The sequence below is a fragment of the Acanthamoeba castellanii genome (assembly GCF_000313135.1).
Source record: "Acanthamoeba castellanii str. Neff unplaced genomic scaffold scf7180000084468, whole genome shotgun sequence".
NCBI lineage: Eukaryota > Discosea > Longamoebia > Acanthamoebidae > Acanthamoeba > Acanthamoeba castellanii.
Window position 1 is genome coordinate 15,260 of NW_004457522.1, and position 17,370 is coordinate 32,629.

General features: G+C 58.8%; 10 protein-coding genes across 10 annotated transcripts; 5 read left to right on the forward strand and 5 right to left on the reverse strand.

Annotated features, from left to right (window-relative positions):
- Positions 1–23: 23 nt before the first annotated feature.
- Positions 24–930, reverse strand: ACA1_323390 (uncharacterized protein; the record flags this gene model as incomplete). Its single annotated transcript, XM_004341124.1, has 4 exons — positions 24–158; positions 263–369; positions 465–547; positions 680–930. The coding sequence occupies 4 exons, from the start codon at positions 928–930 to the stop codon at positions 24–26; spliced, it is 576 nt and encodes a 191-aa protein (XP_004341172.1).
- Positions 931–988: 58 nt separating this feature from the next.
- ACA1_323400 (transporter, major facilitator subfamily protein) lies at positions 989–3,284 on the reverse strand (the record flags this gene model as incomplete). Its single annotated transcript, XM_004341125.1, has 10 exons — positions 989–1,116; positions 1,252–1,416; positions 1,507–1,572; positions 1,640–1,790; positions 1,860–1,988; positions 2,062–2,222; positions 2,304–2,454; positions 2,539–2,643; positions 2,732–2,847; positions 2,960–3,284. The coding sequence occupies 10 exons, from the start codon at positions 3,282–3,284 to the stop codon at positions 989–991; spliced, it is 1,497 nt and encodes a 498-aa protein (XP_004341173.1).
- Positions 3,285–3,514: 230 nt separating this feature from the next.
- Positions 3,515–4,262, reverse strand: ACA1_323410 (uncharacterized protein; the record flags this gene model as incomplete). The annotated part of the gene is made up of 3 exons (XM_004341126.1): positions 3,515–3,702; positions 3,778–3,869; positions 3,940–4,262. 3 exons carry the CDS (start codon positions 4,260–4,262, stop codon positions 3,515–3,517), a joined length of 603 nt encoding a protein of 200 aa, XP_004341174.1.
- Positions 4,263–4,542: 280 nt separating this feature from the next.
- On the forward strand, positions 4,543–5,526 carry ACA1_323420 (uncharacterized protein; the record flags this gene model as incomplete). Its single annotated transcript, XM_004341127.1, has 5 exons — positions 4,543–4,687; positions 4,793–4,893; positions 5,025–5,187; positions 5,268–5,347; positions 5,440–5,526. 5 exons carry the CDS (start codon positions 4,543–4,545, stop codon positions 5,524–5,526), a joined length of 576 nt encoding a protein of 191 aa, XP_004341175.1.
- A 247-nt stretch (positions 5,527–5,773) lies between these two features.
- Positions 5,774–6,925, forward strand: ACA1_323430 (SnoaL family polyketide cyclase; the record flags this gene model as incomplete). Its single annotated transcript, XM_004341128.1, has 6 exons — positions 5,774–5,861; positions 5,959–6,054; positions 6,157–6,284; positions 6,366–6,483; positions 6,562–6,633; positions 6,738–6,925. 6 exons carry the CDS (start codon positions 5,774–5,776, stop codon positions 6,923–6,925), a joined length of 690 nt encoding a protein of 229 aa, XP_004341176.1.
- A 217-nt stretch (positions 6,926–7,142) lies between these two features.
- ACA1_323440 (uncharacterized protein) lies at positions 7,143–8,123 on the forward strand (the record flags this gene model as incomplete). Its single annotated transcript, XM_004341129.1, has 2 exons — positions 7,143–7,428; positions 7,597–8,123. 2 exons carry the CDS (start codon positions 7,143–7,145, stop codon positions 8,121–8,123), a joined length of 813 nt encoding a protein of 270 aa, XP_004341177.1.
- A 185-nt stretch (positions 8,124–8,308) lies between these two features.
- On the forward strand, positions 8,309–8,635 carry ACA1_323450 (uncharacterized protein; the record flags this gene model as incomplete). Its single annotated transcript, XM_004341130.1, has 1 exon — positions 8,309–8,635. The coding sequence occupies one exon, from the start codon at positions 8,309–8,311 to the stop codon at positions 8,633–8,635; it is 327 nt and encodes a 108-aa protein (XP_004341178.1).
- A 98-nt stretch (positions 8,636–8,733) lies between these two features.
- On the reverse strand, positions 8,734–11,462 carry ACA1_323460 (domain found in dishevelled, egl10, and pleckstrin domain containing protein; the record flags this gene model as incomplete). The annotated part of the gene is made up of 9 exons (XM_004341131.1): positions 8,734–9,600; positions 9,803–9,883; positions 9,998–10,072; positions 10,169–10,264; positions 10,356–10,401; positions 10,539–10,615; positions 10,714–10,871; positions 10,984–11,107; positions 11,418–11,462. The coding sequence occupies 9 exons, from the start codon at positions 11,460–11,462 to the stop codon at positions 8,734–8,736; spliced, it is 1,569 nt and encodes a 522-aa protein (XP_004341179.1).
- A 214-nt stretch (positions 11,463–11,676) lies between these two features.
- Positions 11,677–12,566, reverse strand: ACA1_323470 (uncharacterized protein; the record flags this gene model as incomplete). Its single annotated transcript, XM_004341132.1, has 2 exons — positions 11,677–11,864; positions 11,972–12,566. 2 exons carry the CDS (start codon positions 12,564–12,566, stop codon positions 11,677–11,679), a joined length of 783 nt encoding a protein of 260 aa, XP_004341180.1.
- A 723-nt stretch (positions 12,567–13,289) lies between these two features.
- Positions 13,290–17,227, forward strand: ACA1_323480 (dynamin gtpase; the record flags this gene model as incomplete). Its single annotated transcript, XM_004341133.1, has 18 exons — positions 13,290–13,325; positions 13,495–13,603; positions 13,711–13,840; positions 13,933–14,050; positions 14,124–14,202; positions 14,288–14,485; positions 14,581–14,663; positions 14,749–14,841; positions 14,923–15,015; positions 15,088–15,188; positions 15,254–15,377; positions 15,448–15,625; positions 15,702–15,771; positions 16,306–16,501; positions 16,564–16,628; positions 16,704–16,850; positions 16,911–17,013; positions 17,111–17,227. The coding sequence occupies 18 exons, from the start codon at positions 13,290–13,292 to the stop codon at positions 17,225–17,227; spliced, it is 2,040 nt and encodes a 679-aa protein (XP_004341181.1).
- Between the last annotated feature and the right edge of the window lie 143 nt (positions 17,228–17,370).

Consider the following 17,370-nt stretch of genomic DNA (forward strand, 5'->3'; position numbering starts at 1 on the left):
CGATCTGGTTGGTAATCGCCTGATCAGTGCCTCGTTCCACCACCCAGCCACCACGCTCTCCCTTGCACAACGGCGACGCGATTACCTTCCTCGGGTGCGCCTTCATGTTGACTGATGAGGAGGTCGCCGATACGGGCGTCGAGTATGTCAGTCATGGCCTGCATTCGAACCAGCACGATGCCATGCACGCGATCAGTTTAGTGTATTGTTGAGTTAGTGTCGAGTTGCTGTGTTTCCACAGGAGGCAGCAGGTCACCGGTACGCTGGGTTTGGACGACTGCTTGTGGCCACTCTGGCTGGCGGTCAACAGCGCCTGGTCGCTCTTGCCCTGTGTTTGCTGCTCGAACCACTCGAGCGCCTTCAGACCACCTTCATCAGGCACGCAAGAGAGAGAGACAGAGAGAAAAGCGACGTCAGCGATGAATTTGGTGGTCGTGTGTTCGTCACCTTTCCGGCGTACGTACTCTCAATGCCGTCGGCCGCGGCGTCTGGGTCGCTCAGCACCAGCCCATCGGCCGTGTCTTCGTATCCGACATACTCCAGAAACCTGCGGTCGTCCCCAGGTCAGCCCAACCCAGCGCGCTCATTGCAGGCTCCGTCTGGGAGACCGGGGGGGGGGGAATGCCTGAGTGGGGTCGCGATGCGGAGGGCCAGCAGGTCGGCCACCTCCTGAGCAGACGAGTCCAGACGGAGGAAGGGGGCTCGTCGCGACTTGAGCAGCCCCTCGGCACCTTCGTCAGAGCACTCCTCCTTCCGCAGGGCGATGAGGATGGTCCTCAGGGCGTGCACGACGGTGGCCAGCAGCTCCCGCCCCCGCTCGGCACTGCGCTCCAGCGCTGCCGCCTCGGCCAGCTGCATGAGCAGCACCCGCATGCCGGCCTCCGTCCTGCTCACCTCCGCCACACCGGTGCCTTCACCTGTCTGTTCCATCTTTGTCTTGCTTGACCCATTCGCGGAAGGCATAAATATATATTTAAAAATAAATAAATTAGAATTGCTTCTTGCCCGAGGCAAACAAGAGCCAGATGACGAGACCAAAGGAGTAGACCCCGGCGGAGATGAAGAAGACGATGCGCCATCGTTCGATGTCATGCTGGTCATCTCCCAGGATGATACCTGTCAGATAGGGACTCACAATACCCGGTATCGTCGCCACTGCGTGCGAAAAAAAGGAGCAGGGGCAGCATCAGTGCGCAGAAAGACTGTCAAAGACTTTCAAAGTGTACCAGAAGTGGGCGAGTGTGATCTTACCGCAGTTGGTCATGCCCATCAGGATGCCCGCGTAGTTGGGCGCGATGTCAAGGTGATTCACTTGGAAGCCCGAGTTGGTGAATCCCACGGCACCGCCGGCGATCGTCATCAGCGCCACTGCCAGCGGCACCGAATTTGCAAACCCGACCGCTACCAATCCGCCGCCTGCGAGCAGCAAGAGGGGTAAGCCAGCCATGCCACGCAATGAATGGGGGAATGGGAAGTAGCTCGGATTGTCTGGTGAGTGCGGCGTACCTGCGATGGTGAATCCCAGCGCCTGCCAGATCTTTCTGACTGCGGTAGTGCTCAGCCACTTGCGCTCTGAAGAAGCACACGGAGGAAAGGTGAGCAAGCGGCAAGCGGTGGTGGAATGGGGTTAGGCAAGCACCGATGAAGAGATCGGCAACAAAACCGGAGACGATGACCACGACGGTCAGGGCGAGGTAGGGCAGCACGGCAATGAAACCCGCCTTGTGCACGTCAAAGTCGAGCACTTCTTTCATGTAGGTCGGGAGCCATGTGAGCAGCGTGTAGAACGCCTGCGCGACGAACCAGGTAAGGTCAGTCAGCCGCCTGTGAAGCTGCAGTTTCGACAAGCCGCGCGGTACCCAGTTGCCGGCGGTGTGGTTGATGAGCAGCGCCCAGAAGGGCAGGCACAGGGCCACCTTCATCCAGGGGATGTCTCTGAACGAGAGACTGCTCGGCGGCGGCAGACTGTCGATGATGTACTTCCGCTCCTATAGGTCGCGGGGCGCAAGTCAGCACAAAAGCGCAACGTGGGGGGGGGGTCTCGGAGAGAGGGCAGCGGACCTCGGCCGAGATGCTGGGGTGATCAGCGGGAGAGCTGGACACGACCACGAGCCACAGAAGGACCCACGCAATGGTCGCACCACCAAAGACGTAGAAGATGCTGGCCCAGCCGAGCGCACTGTCGGCCAATGCCGTGCTCGCGGGGAACGCGATCACGGTCCCTGCAGCCCACCAGACGAACAAGAGAGTTGAGCCTCAAGCAAAGTCGAAGGGAGCGCAGAAGGGAGCGAAACGGAGTATACCCAAGTAGCAGCCAGAGTAGACAAGGGAGCCGATGCGAGAGCGTTCATGAGGTGGCGCCCATTTGGAAAGCATGGCGTGCATCGAGGGGAAGCACACGCCCTCGCCCAGGCCCACGACTATTCTCGTGGCAACGGCCAGCCCAAGGTGGATCTGCGTACACGTCGGTTAGTGGATGGCGAGCGCAGAGATAGAGACACTGACACGTTCACGGCAACACGAGACAAGGGGCAGCACCTCGGCAGCAATCGGCAACAAGAGAGTGAAAATGCCGGAGATGAACATGCCGCCCCCCAGCACCCACTTGGCACCCAGCCTCGACGCCAGCCAGCCAGCAGGCACCTGGGACATGAAACGCATCATCGAGAGGTTGATGAGGTCTATGTCACGATCGCGAGCAGCGCGATGGTGAAAGAGAGCAACGCTGAACCTGAGGAAAGATGTAGCCGATGAAGAACGACGCAAGGAGGAGACCCTTCTCCGACCCAGAGTAATTGAACTCCTTCTCCATGTTCACCACCGCCACACTTAGAATCGCTCTCAGCGCTGTAGATAGAGGAGCAAGACGATGCCATCAGCAAACGTGCGACAAGACTGCAGACGAAAAAGACAGAGTAACTGTAAAGGAAGGAGGAAACGGGGAAAGAGGGGGGAGCACCGTAAACGTTGATGAAGCCAAGGAACCCGAGGATGGCGAGAACATAGCGGCGAGGGACATAGGGCAAGCACGCGAAAAGGAAGCACCCCCGCTTTTGGCCAAGTCCAAGAAGGTCGGCCTTCTCCTCATCATGCCCCTTCCATTTGTCGTCTTGGATCACCAGCAGGGGAGATTGGATGGAGAGATGGGGGCGTCCGTTCGACGCAAATCGGTTGTGCACGTTCTCAAAGCTCGTGGGCCGGGGCTGGGCCTGTCCCTCATCTTGCCATCCAGCTCCATCAGTTCGAATGTCATCAACTCGGAACTGATGATTGCTTGGATGCATCCTTTCTCTTCTCTGAGCAGATGAGAGAAAGAGGGAGCGACGTAGAGAGCGCTAGAGAGGGAGAATGAGAAACGGCAGAAGAGGATGTGAGCCGCGAGCTCAGACTTCGACTGGTGGTGGTATGGCGACGGCGGTGGTTGCGAGTTTTCCACGCCGACACCCCAGAGGCAGGCCAAGCACGGAGAAGAAAACGAAGAAGGCGAACGAAGCTCTTCACTTGATCATCGAGATCAGCTCGGCTTGCCTCCCGGAGCGGAGGTGCGTTGGTGTGGCGGGCAGCACAGAAGCGCCTGGCCGCCGCCCATCATCATGAGAGGGTTGTGGCCCAGGGTGAACTGGCCCTGTTCTTCTTGATCGGCATCAGATTCGGGACCGCCTCTGTTCTGTCGCTCGAACCACTCCAGCGCGTTCAAGCCCCCTGTGCCGCCCGAGATCTACGATGAGGCCATGATGTGGTTCGCTCACGGCGTATGCGCGCGAGAGCAGCGTTTACCTTCTACAGCGCTCTGCACTTCATCACGCTCGGGGTTGGCCAGCACCAGGTCGCCCGCCGGCGTCTTTTCATAGTGCACCGCTTCGAGAAACCTTATATCAAGTTTGGGGGGGGGTGAGCAAGAACAAAGGATGACAGGTGTTGGTTGGGCGGGTCAAGTACTTGACGGCGGCAGGGACGGGGAGGGCCAGCAGGCCGTAGGCTTCCTGCACCGCCGGACTGAGCCGAAGGAGGTCAGCCTTCGCAGCCGCCGACGCCTCCACCGTGGCTGCACTCCCAGCACCCTCAACCGGAGGGGAGGAGCGAAGGGTGGTGAGGACGGTGTGGAGGGAGGTGAGCGCCGTGCCCAGCAGCTCGAGGCCGCGGTCGGGATCGGAGACCTGGCGCGTGGCCGCGTTGGCCATTTGCATGAGCAGGAAGCGCATGCCCGCCTCCTTCCTGCTCACCTGCCGGTAGGCCGCCCCCACCTGTGGTTGCGCTGCCATCTTTATTGTGTATAAATTTGAATTTTGATTTTTGATTTTCTCTTTGGTAAAAGAAAAGAAATCTATCTTCTCTGTGTGGGACAACGGCCTTTGCTTCGTTTAGGGCCAGGAGTGGCGGGGCTTTCGTGTTAGTCAGCAATTGCTGACCTATGAGGGCGCAGTTGTGATTGTTATGAGGGGCCAGCTGATAGGCCGGAGAAGAAGGTCACCCAACTTTTCAGTGTCGAGGGCCATAAAACCAAGAGAGGTCGTTCGGCAGTACCACCTTGTCACAACAACAATGCAGCGTGCTCTTCTCTTCTTCGCCATCCTGGCCCTCACCGTGGCCTGCGCCCTCGCCCAGACCAGGCCCAAGCTCGCCACCACCTTCGAGACCCACGGCATTGTCCAGATCAAGCACAACCACTCCGTCGTCTTCGGCGAGGGTACACGCTGCCGCCTTCTCCTTCTCCCTTTGACTGCAATCCTTTTCCCCTTTTCTTTTCATCATAACTTGATTTTGCGGCTGACGCTCACGCTGCGGACTACAGGTAGGTGGATCTTTGATTTGGAGGCCGGCAAGTCGCTCGACTGGGCTCACTTCGGTGGCTTCGAGCACCTCGGCGTCTACGACCTCGCCAGGTTCGACCTCGTACGTCTTTCCACCCCCCCCCCGTAAAGGAAATGGAAAGAAAGCGACAACGTCTTTCCTTCTTTTTCGTTCTTTTGTGAACACGCGAAACTCACCGGCCTCCTCGCCAACAATATTGTGGCAACGTGCAGAAGAAGAACTATTTCATCTCCTCCGCTGACGCCAGGAAGTGCGAGGAGAAGGACCTGACCGACAAGATCCGTTCCCCCTGGGAGTGGCTCGACAAGGCTGAGGTTGTGGGCAACCTCACCAGGAACGGCGTCCTCTTCGACCTGTGGCAGTACAAGACCGCTGGTACGCATCCAGCCTCCCTCGTCAATGCCGCTTCGATCAGGGAAAGTTTGGCTCACCAATGGTCGAACATCGTCGTGCAGGCGTCACCCTCGAGGCTGGCGTGCCCCAGAAGAACCCCACCGAGCTGGTCTACTTCAGCCGCACTTCCGTGCGCGAGGAGGTACACACACAGCAGAATATCTTTATATTTACACCACTAGCACGAGCACTGATCATCTCACTCACATCTTTCGTTCTTTCTCTCGCGCCCAGTTCCACTTCTACGTCGAGCAGTGGAGGACCAACAAGCCCCACCAGTCGTGGTTCGAGGTCCCCCACGAGTGCAAGAAGGCCTTCTAAGCCCACGTGTGTGTGTGTCGTCATTAGCGTCGCGCAACCATTAAAGTCCACCTTTCGTGTTGCTGCAACAGTCGTGCTCGCTCCTTCGAGCGCCTCCCTTCTTTGCTAAAATGTGTCGACAATGACGTGGCTCGAGGGGAGGCGAGGTGAAGCCACCCGCCTGCTTCTTCTGCAACGCACACAACAACACCCAACAGAGCACAAAACACACAACAGAACACCAAGAGAGAGCTCAAAGATCCCCAGGATGGAGAAGCGCATGCTGCTCGGCCTCGTGGTGGCGGTGCTCGCCTTGCTGCCCCATGCCAGGGCCACCTTTTCATGCAACAGCAAAGGTCGCCCTTCTCCCCCCCCCCCAAACCACCTTTCTGTTTTGCGGCTCATCGCCTCCTCTTCTCTTCCTGCGTGTCTCTTCGTCCGTCTATTCTGCAGGCGACTGTGCCGAGGTGAACGACCAGACCGGGTACGACCCACGCTTCAAGTGCACCACGGACGGGAGGTACTGCACGACCAATGGCCCCGATCCCGGTACTGCCCCCTGTCGCCTTCTACCTTTTGGTTGGGGGGGGGGCGTGGAGGCGTGAGGGTGGTTTCTGAAAGTGCTTCGCCTGCCCGCTGGTCCGCAAGCAGACGAAGGGAAGCGGCTGTCAGTGACGGGCAAGGAGCTGAAGGACAAGGCCCTGCGCATGCTCTTTGAGGTGTGGGCCGGCAACGACTTCGCCAACGTCGACCAATTCGTCAGCTCCTCCCACGTCTTGGTACTCTCCTCCCTCTTGGCCATTTTCTCGATCGATTTGGTGGTGAAGTGTTGAACACTTCTATACTCTGCCTGCGCGCAGACCTCCTCGCACTTGGCCCGCCCGCTGGTGGGCCATGACGGACTGAAGGACTACAACTCGCACATGCTCACTTCCTTCCTCGACTATTCGTTCATCGTGGATGACATTATCCAAGAAGGTAGCTAGCACCTCTTCTCCTCGTTGCTACCTACGTCTCATCTCTTTGCGCCCTGTCACCTGATCCTGTACTGCCCAGGCAACAAGGTTGTTCTGCGCTTCCAGTTCTTTGGTACCCACACGGGCGACTACGAGGGCTTCCCCGCGACAGGTGATTCCCCGAAGTGCACGCACACCCAGTAAAAATGCACTTACACGCGTGGCTCACTCTGCGTGTGACTCGGTCTGTGGACCCAACCCCTCTATTCCCACCAGGCCGCTTCGTGCGGGTGCGCGACTGCGTCTGCGTGTTTGACTTCTGGAACGGCAAGATCCAGCAGACGCTGCTCGTGTGGCCACAGAGCAACCTGCTCAAGCAGCTCAGCCAGGAGCCCACCGTCGCCATCAAAGGTCCCACGACCAGCGGGGACATGGAGTCCTCACCCAAGCTCAGGGGTCCGTAAGGCTCCTTACAAAGAACACCCAGGATGCTGGTGTCCCTCTTGTTCATCACGGTGCCCAACACAGCCGGCTGCAAAGAATGTTCATAACTTACTTCTCCGTGGAATGTGTGGAATATTGCCGTTTCCAAAATGCAGACTTTATTTTAGTCTGGGCAAACGATTCAATTCAAGAAGGCTGGCTGGCGAGAGTATCGTAGTTGGTGGACAAAGAAATCGAATGGGCTGCTACCGCATATGCGGGGTCGACGTCACGACGCCAGCGGGGGCCTGCTTGAGCCTCCTGCTCTTCCTCATTTGCTTCCAGATTTTTCTCGAATTCGTCGATGAAGACGACGTGCACCATCACCACTACTACCCCTGCAAGGGCTGCAGCCAGCAACCCAGTGCTGCGGCAGATGGAGGAGGAAGAGGAGACACCGAGATGCCCCATCACCAGCACTCTGCAGCCTGGACCGAGGGCACCAGCCCAGTCTCGATTGCAGGTGCCGAGGCCGTCGACCCTGGTACCCCCCCCCCATTCTCAGCTTCACCTCCATTGCCCTCCCAGTATTTTATTTGCTTATTTATATTTATGTTATAATTAAAACAATCTTTAGACGCCCACTTGTTTGTGGAAGACGTCGAGGGCTTCTGTGAGGATGCGAGCCTGATAACGTCAGCCACAGAGTCAGGTGGTCACAGCGTGGCCGCTGCTGCGGCGGCGGCGGCGGCGAAAGCAGAGGCCGCCAGCCGCGTGGACGATGACGCGCACGGAGACTACTACGACGCGGCGGGCGACGTTGATGAGGACGACGATGACGACGACGAGGAAGAAGAGGACGACCCCGAGGGCGAGCTCATCAGCTACCTGCTCAGCAAGAAGAGGGAGAAGGAGGAAAAGAAGCGAAGGGAGAAGGAGGCCAAGAAGGGGAAGAAGGGCACCGGCGGCACGAGCCTCAGCCTCATCAAGCCCGCCGACAAGAAGAAGGCGGCCAAGCTCGAGAAGGAGAAGGAAAAGGAGCGGAAGAAGAAGATGAAGCAGCTCAAGCTGAAGGAGCTCGACCTGCTCGCGGAGGAGCGGCTCCGGCTCGAGGAAGAGAGGGCCAGGCTCGAGGAGGAGCGCCGCCGGTTCGATGAGCAGCGGGCCCGGTGGCGACAGGAGGAAGAGCTTCGGCGGCAGCAGCTCGAATCGTCACAGCATGCCGTCGAAGTGTTGTAAGTAATTGATTGGTCGTTTTTGTCCTATTTGTCCTTCACCTATTCCGCTGGGCCTATCCGCTGCAGAGGCTGACGAATGCGCGCCGCTCCTGACCATTTGGTTGTCGGGGTCGGCACGAACAAAGGCTATCGCGCAGTCCGACGTACCAAACACAACCACTGCCCTTGCGACGAGAGTAACTTACAATGGAGGGAGCGTTCACGCTGAAGGTGGCGAAGGGCTTTTGGCCGCAGGGCAAGTGGCGCGACATGAAAACGTGGGACATCGCCGGCGTGCTGCCCACCGACACCCTGGCCCAGCTCATCCAGAAGATCGTGGCCGTCGTGGGCACCGACGAGCGCGTGCCGGATGACCCCGCCGACTTCTTCCTCGGCTCGCCAGCCGACCTCACCCGCGCCTTCTCCAGCCCGGGCGGCCTGGCGCCGCGCAAGCCGCAACTCGACGCCACGGTGAGCGAGAACGGCATCACCTCCGCCTCGACCCTGCGCTGGTGGTCCCAGGCCTTTGACTAAGGCTCCGTCCGTCGCGTACAGCAAAACACAAATAGCCAATCGAATATCACGGAACAAGCTGTACTTATTGGTGTGTAGAGAAAAAGAGTCTATTTAAATTAGGCGGTGGGGTTGGAGGACGAGGTGTGTGCCTCCAATTGGTCGTCGTCTTCCTCATCATCGTGGAGGAGGAGGAGCTTCTCCTTGCCCTTGACCCGGCGCTTCAGCCACTTGGCCGGGTCCTCGAGCGGCCACGACTCGCTCTCGCTTTCCACCTCCACCTCCGATTCTGGCGCCGTGGACGAGGCCTCGCGCGACACCGCCGCCTCGCGTATCGCCGTCGCCGTCAGCTCCAGCCCGTTCTCTTCCTCCTCGTCGTCGTTCGCCTCCCGATACATCATCGTCGTGAGCTGATACTGGTGCTGCTCTTCACCGTCAAAACTGTAGAACCAGACCTTCGTCTCCTGCGCAGCGTCGCTGTCCGCGGCTCGCCGGGAGGCCTTCGGCGACGGCTGCAGGGGCGCGTCGATCAGCCACGGAAACGCGCGCAACGCGGGTCCGGCGGACCCCCCGCCCTCCCGCTCGTCGTGCGCCTGCAGGTCCCGCGGGTGCTCCCTCTCCTCCAGGCTGTAGCTGCGTCGGCGCTGGTGCGGCGGACACTGTCGCTCCCGCGGCGGCGGTCGCTGACGTCGCTGGTCTGCGCCCGCTTCAGCCTCCGCCTCGGCGCTCGTGGGTGCCTGCAGCGGCCGCGTAGTCAGTGTCGCGGTGGTCGAGCCCTCGGCCTCCCCGTGTCTCGGTCGGAACTCTCTGGCCTGCTGGAGCTCGAGTCGCTGTTCGCGTCGCCGCCGGCTGCGCTCGGCGTCCTTGCGCTCCTGCTGCATTTCGCGCCGCAGCTGCAGGAGCTGCAGCCGCCCGCGCTCCTTGGCCAGCGCTTTCTCCACGTTGAACCGTATGTCATCGTCGTCATCGCCTTCCTTCCTCACAAGCTGCGGTTCCTAATGTTGTGTGTGTGTGTGTGGTGTGTGGTGTGTGGTGTGTGGTGTGTGGTGTGTGGTGTGTGGTGTGTGGTGTGTGGTGTGTGGTGTGTGGTGTGTGGTGTGTGGTGTGTGGTGTGTGGTGTGTGGTGTGTGGTGTGTGAAGCGGTGAGTCGGGAGTGAGTGGACAACCGTCACGCCCATGTGGGAGTACCGTGGGAACAGCGAATGGGCGGTGCGGCAGATAATGCCTTTCCATCGCCTTGTTGAGCATATCCTCCGCCTGCTCCATTCTCTGTTCGTGTGTGGGCCATCCAGTGATGATGCTCGTGAGCTCACCTCAGAAGGCTGCGCGTGTGCGGTGATGCGGCGGTGCGTGTGCGGCGTGCGGGTGGGGGAAGCGAGGCACCTCGTTTTCGGCGTCGACAGTAAAGGGGTAGAACAGCTCGACCCACGACTTCATCTCCTTCTGGTCCTTGGCCACCTGGCGGAGTGAGATGAGGGTGAGCACGCACGCACGCACGCATGACACACACGACGCACACGACAACCGAGGGTGAATGGGGAAGAGCGGCCGTACAAATGTCAAAACTTTCGATTGTATGTGCATCTCAAACTCGCAGTGGTTGTTGGTGTAGATGGCCGCGTGGTGAGCCGTAAGGGACGGAAAAGGAATCTTGAGTGGTGTCGTGTCGTGTCGTGTCGTGTCGTGTCGTCATTAGTGTCAAGCAGGTGTGAAGACGTGGCCGTGTGTGACAGCAGGGTACCGAGAGAAGAAGATCTTTGAGGAAAACGTAGCCGAGGGGTTGTAAACTATATGGCTTGTCGTACCAGTACAGGTACCTGTTCCTGAGACAGCACCACCTACGTGCGCCCGTCACATCAGTGTTAGAGAACGTCAAAATAACATCAACACCGGCCGCGCACATGCTTCCCTTCCCTCGGCGTACCGTAGTCGGTAGGGCAGTGCCGGGTCGTGCTTGAGTCCCAGGAACCCACTCTTGTTCGACGCGTAGGCCTCCGGGTGCTGCAAGCGGTCGAATCCCCGTCTTCTTTCGTTAGCGACCGGCTCCCACCGCGCCCGACTGTGTTTGGAGTGGTGGGCGCGCGGGGAGGGTGGCGTACAAGAAACTGGTAGAGCTGCCGCCCGTCGGCGAAGGGCGCGCCCTGCAGGGAGGCGTGCCGTAGGGCGCCGTGGTTGAGGAGCATCTGGCCCACCTCGACCGCCTCCTCGCGCGTTTGGGTGAAGATGTGATCGATCATCCACGACACCGCCTCACCGCCTGATCACTGCAATCAGCCAACGCAGCCACGTTCCTACATGTGTGCGGCGGTACGTTCCAGGAACGTATATGTGTGCGTGTGCGTGTGTGCGGTAGTGGGGGGGGGGCGCACCAACAAAGGAGTCGGGATAGGTGCGTAGATAGCGCGTGTGTGTTCTGATCTCCACGCCTGCCCGCAGCCGCGATATCACATTGTTCACCGTCTTGTTGTCCACCGACGCCAGGAAATCGCCCTTCTGCAAACGACGCACACGCCCACCGCACACGCAACACCACAAAAGAGAGAGAGAGAGAGAGAAGAGAAGGTGCAGGAGTTCAGCGCTTCCCACCGCCAGCACGCCAGGCACGAGGCAGGCGGGCACCTTGAGACCGCTAAAGATGTCGCCGGTGGAAGGGCCGGCGTGGTCTGAGGCCAACAGTTGCCGCAGAGGGTAAGCACACATGTCCTCCTTGGGTCGCACGCTCGTTCATCAGCAGACTTATTTATTATTATTTATTTGATGCTAGTTTTTAATATTTGCGATACTGATTGATGCCGTGGGGTACCTGCTTGCAGTTCTGGTGGGTGGGTTCGTCCGTCGGTGGCACCATCATGGCGTGCACGAGGGACCATCAGACCAACCACCAACAACCCCTCCTTCGTGGCTTCACAATCTACAGCCCCTCCCCCCCGCAGGGCAGCACTTCTGCTTCGCCGAGAGAAAACCCAACAGAAAATGCTCTCGCTATTTATTTATTATTTATTTAAATTGGGTTTTATTGGTACATTTTCTCTCCGCACAGCAGGTGAGGGACTGCACGACTACTACTGCGACTTGAGGTGGGCCAGGAGGGAGCGCAGTCGGTACTCGGTGTGGGACTCAATTTCGACCAGCTTGGCCGAGAGCCTCTTCTCGATGGCCTGCCGGAGCAGCGCCTCCTCCTGTCGCTTCGCCTCGGCCTGCGCCAGCTGCTCCTTCATCGCATCGGCCGCCATCGACCGCATTTGCAGCTCTGCATTCCAACCACTCAGCAAGTAAGTAGTTGCGTGTCGTGTGTCGTGTGCGGTGTGTGTGCCGTGTGTCGTGTGTGTCGTGTGTCGTTCTGCGAGAGAAACGAACCGCGCGTGAGTGCGAGGTTGGCGGCCATCAACTCGTCGATCTGCTTTCGGAGGTGGACGACCTCTTCGTTGCCCGTCATGGCCGTCTTCTCGCTTCGTCGCTGCGCTTCAGCCCGCTTCTGCTCCTCCTCGGCCTTCTCGGCTTCGAGCATGGCCTGGTGCTGCTCCTTCAGCGCGTGGTGCAGATCCGCCGCCGCCTCGTCCAGCACCAGTATACTGCCCCGCTGCCCGCCACCCTTGGCCAGCGGTGCCAGCAGCCCGCCGCCGCCAGCCTTTGCCGACGCGTTCGACGAAGACGAACCGTCGCTGGGTCGCTCCTGCTTGTCGATCTCGTTCATCAGGAGCTGCAGCTGCCCATCATCTGTCCTCGCGGCCGGCTCGCCACTCGCGCCGTCGCCATCGGCCACGTTGTCCGCGGAGTCGCTGCTGGCCGTGAGCGAGGTCTTGCTGTTGGAGCGGGTGCCACGGAAGCTGCCCCGGCGCCCACCACGGCCGCGCCACCCCTCCGCCACCCGGCGTATCTCTTCGACCTTCTTCCTGCGCAGCTCCTTCTCCGCCTCGGTGCCGCCTTCGTCCTCCCGCCCGTTCTCGCCCATTCCGTCTTCGCTTTCGTTCTTTTGTGGGTGTCCGCCGCTTTCGATCTTTTGTGCTCCCGCCTCGGCCCCTCGGGGGCTTGGCCCTTCTGCCGTCGCGCCGGGCTCTACGTCGCTGTCGCCTCCGCTGTCGGCTACCTTGGCCTTTCTCCGTCGCACGGGGGTGCCCCCGACCCGTTTGTCCCCAATCGTAAGTGTGCTGCCGCGTTCTCGTAACCCAACCCCACTTCCGCTGCTCGTGAGTGGCGAGGACGGTGCTTGATCCATCTTTGCCTCCATCTTCAAGTCAAAAAAGAAATACAACAAGGAGGAGCAACACGTCAACAATCGCCTGTGCGGCACCACGTCGACAGTAATAACATATTAAAAATGAGAATACTCAGAGAAACCATGAGAGAAAATAGAAGCTCACACGACCGCGAGGGAGAAAGATGGAGCTGCCGGACGGAGATGCAAGCTTGAGGTTCGCCAGAATCTTCGTCCATCAGCCGCAAGTTTATTTTGATTCTAATTTTTGTATTTTACATTTTTTCAGATGTTTGTTTTTGGACTATTTACGAAAAAGGAAAACAAAGGACTGCCGGTTGGACAGGCGAGGCTGCCACGACCTCGAGCGACACCACGAGAAAGAGCACCTTCACTCAGACGTTCGATAAAGGCTCGCTTTCCTTCGATTCTAAGACTGGACGGACAGGTCAGGGCGCCTGATCATCAACCAACTCGAAGATGGCGAGCAAAAGATTGTCGATGGCCAGGGAGAGAGTACGAACTCCCCCCCCCCAATCCCGGTCTCCTTTCCCTTGTTCTTCTACATCTCAGCCTTTCCGAGCCTCAATCGCTCGTGGGTCCTTCTGATCACGCCAATTTCACGCGTGGATTTGGGGGGTGCGCATCCCTCCGTCTCGCCATCAATCACTTCAACTGCTCGCAGGAGCGTACAGTAATCTACCTTAGCCCCGAGGAGGAGCGGAAGGACAATGCTAGGAAGCGAAAGGAGAGAATGCGCGCCATGCGCGCCAAGGACCGAGCCCTCGACGCAGGTACCTTGTGTGAGGCAAAGCCGAGGCTGCCGGTCGGGCTAGCTCTTACGGGCCACCTTTATTTACCTGCTTGTCGCTTGTCTTGCTGTGGGGTGGTGGACGCACAGTCCGAGATGAGGCGAGCGAGCTGCAGGCGGTAGGCGTCCCTGAACACGATCCCAACCCGGCAAAGCACTTCACTCCACTGCCCGAAGAGGTCTACAAGAGCCATCGCCAGCTCGAAGAGATTGCCCGAGTGTACACGCTCCCGCTTCCCTCCCAGGCGTGGCTACACAAGCTCCACCAAACCTGTGTTAACCTTACGCACGTGTTTCCCTTGTTATGCCCAGTCTCAACTCCCCGTTCGGTCCGGTGGAGTTTGTCCTCATCGGACAGCGGGGCCACGGCAAGAGCTCCCTTATCGAAGCCCTCTCCGGTCACATCGTCACACACGTGCAATTGGCTCTGGTACCACCTCCTCTTTCACCCCGTCCGTCGGACACCTTGGTCGGGAGGCTGATGGTGTGCGTGCGTGCTTTAGGACGGAGCCACCAAGAGGCCTGTTCGCTACCAGTTTCTGAACAGCACCGACATCTCGCCCGGTGCCAAGCCCACTGATGGTGCGTAATCGTCGTGCCACGCCGCAGCGGGTAGCATCACAGACTTTACTTAATTCTTTTGTGGCGCTGTTCCGCTTCGCAGCAGGGGTCAAGTGTATGATACAGCGCGACGCGCTTTTCCAGGACTACAACGTCGAGGTTCCGCTCAAGAATTTGTCTCAGGAGATCTTGCGTCGGTCGGCGGTGCTCTCCCCGAAACCGATCTACGTGACCCTCTCCGCTCCCAACGCTCTCAACATCACCTTCATCGACACGCCTGGCCTGCCCCCTCCGCCTTCGGCGGGTGACGTTCCCCAGGATGTTAGGGTACCGCCCCATTTCAATGGCCGTGCGACAGCTTCGGATTGGTTGCTTATGCTGCTCTTCTGGCCTTGACAGAACAAGCTCGAATCTATCGTCGCCTCGGTCTCCTGCGAAGACACCAACCGGTTCCTGTTGTTCGTCGAGGAAGCTGGACCTTGGTACGACGACCTTGCTCCTTATGCAGCCTACCGCCGATCGCTTTTGGTTTACCTGTGCTTTTGCTTCTCAATCATTGTCAGGGAGGAGAGCAGCATCCTGCCGCTGGCGCGCTCGATCGACCCGGCGTTCAATAGGTCGGCGCTCGTATTCACCAAGTTCAACCCCTTCCTAAGATCGGTACGCCCGGACACGCTTTCGGCCGAAATATAGTCTTCTCCCTTGTGCTCAGTTCTCACGTGATCTTTTGATGTCGTGCAGCTGCTGGGAACCAAGGAGCTCATCAACAGATATTTGAAGGGTGGCCAGCATCCTCTATTGCCCTGCTTCTGGGTCACTGTGCCTTCGCACAAGGTTCGTGTGGGCTCCCAAGGCAACTAGGCCGTCACAGTCCATCCTAACTTACCATTGCATACGTCCTTCCAGGTGAGGAGCAAGTGTGAGCAAAGCACGGCATGGCAGGAGAAGGTGTGGCAAGCACATCACAGAGACATGGCCTATTTGCGGGACATCAAGGCCAAGCAAAAGTATCGCCGCCAGGCCACCCGACGCCTACGGGCACCGCTAACGCCTCTATGGACTGTTTTTGCAGATACGAGCCCAGCATTGGCATTCTGTGCCTGCTCAGATTCCTTCTCAAGCACGTGTGGAAGCAGTACATCGACATCCTGCCGAACACGCTGCAGCTCATCAGGCAGCAGGAGAAGAGCTTCGAGGTTCGCATTGGATCCAACCAACAATCACTCGAAGAAGAGTTGACTAACTCTGGTCATTCACCCGGCGCAGGTTGAGCAGCAGAGGTTTCAGAGCGAGCTGGAACGGCTAAGCGCCCAGGGCATGCGCAGCGTTGCGAGCAAGTTCGTCGCCACGCTCCTCCACTCCATCCACCGAATTGTGCACGGCACGTCGGAGGCCACCACCTCCATCACCGGCCAAACTCTCCTTGAGGAGACGCAAGCGCAAGGTAACCTGCAACCCCGCATTCACGCTCGAGATCGGCCTTTCCTCCAACATGTACGCTGACTGTGCACTGCCCACAGGGAGCATCGAGTGGGCCGACAAGTCGGGCCGAGTCCTCAAGGCCGACAAGAAGTGGCGCATCCCGTTCAGGTGCGACGCACCGCTCATTTTCCTGCGTAAGTGCAAGAAGCGGCTCAAGGCTCACCGTGGGCAAACTCGTGCAGGGACTGTAAATTATATGGCGGCCAGCAGATGGACCGGCTGCTCGCCGAGTTCAGGACCATCGCCGACCATCTCTACCTCCGGGTACGCCGTCAGGCCACCCTCGATTTGGTATTCAGGATCGAACAACTAAGGCAGGACCCTTTGAACGAGCACAGGATCACGTCATCACTATGGAAGACCTGGCCACTGCCGGCGGAATGCGGAGGATTCATAACGGCAAGATCGACATCACTTGGGCCGTGCGTACTCCTGGCAGCGTACATATTGGCTCACCACAGGCCAGTCGCTGACAGTGTGGTCTTACCCCGTTAGGCTGCATCGCTGGCCGGAAGGAAGACGAGGGACACCATGGGGCCGCTCATCAATGTCGGCTTGCAGAGGCACTTAGCTCCTTCGCTTCTTTTCAGCGCTTGGCCATGGTCGCTCACCCTTTGCTCTGTGCTTTGTTATGGCATCCAGGATGGCCTACATTGTTCGCAGGTCCTTCTATCTGGCGCTCGACCAGCTCAAGAATCCAAGGAGCGTGGAAGGCGCCAACCAGGAGGCCGCCAGGGCCGACAGCAACGAGTGGAGCGAGGTCGAGGTCATCGGCTATCCCTACTTCATCCACTGGGTCAAGGACACATTTGAGCAGTTCCTTACCGCCAACCTGCAGGTCTGCACTTCGTCCCACTTTCTTATGATCTTGCCCGCTGCCTCTCACTCTCTGTCTTTCAGAAATGCAAGGAGAAGTGCTTTGAGGAGTTCTTTTCGACGGAGACCCTCTACTGGGGCTACAATGAGTACGCTGCTCCCTGGCTCCATCGCAGTGTTACTACCTGATTCTGTACTGATTTTTCTACACTTGTGCGTAATAGTATGAGACTTGTGCCTGATGCGGATGACAACGAAGCCGAGCTGCTGAACATGACCCTGGTCCTCACCAGAACCATCTACGAGGAGACGAAAGACAGGCAGATCCGCAACATCCTGTTGAGGCTCTTCCAGTACTTTTTGTTCATGCTGTACGTCACCGCGGTTGTGTACCATCAATGGGCAGCGAACTGATTTTACCAATCGGACAGCGAGGACGGTCTGAACGGCCACCTGCAGCAGCTGGTGAGCACCATGAACGAAGAGGACCTCGAGAGCAAGTTCCAAGTGGAAGCGCTCAGGAAGAAGCTCGAGGTATCGATAGATCGCCCCACACCAGCTTTACCATAATTGCCTAGGCCCAGGAGGGCCACAGTGGCGAAGAGATATCTGACTTGCTTGCGGTTGACAGGCAAAGGCCAAGCTGGTGGCCGACGCTATCAAGGAGAGCCGCAAGCGGGAGTACATCTTCGCCACGGCCTCGGCGGACTTCACCGTGCCCATCCTCACGGAGATGCAGATGCCCTGAAGCGTCGTCCAGCCAGGAGGGAGGAGGGAGCAGCAAAGGTGGGTGCCATGAAGCACACAGGTCACGTGCCCAGAAATTGCTGGGCGTTCGTGTTCACGCAATTTGGGCCTGCGTCGCCAAAGAGAAGAACGAAGGCCGAGCTT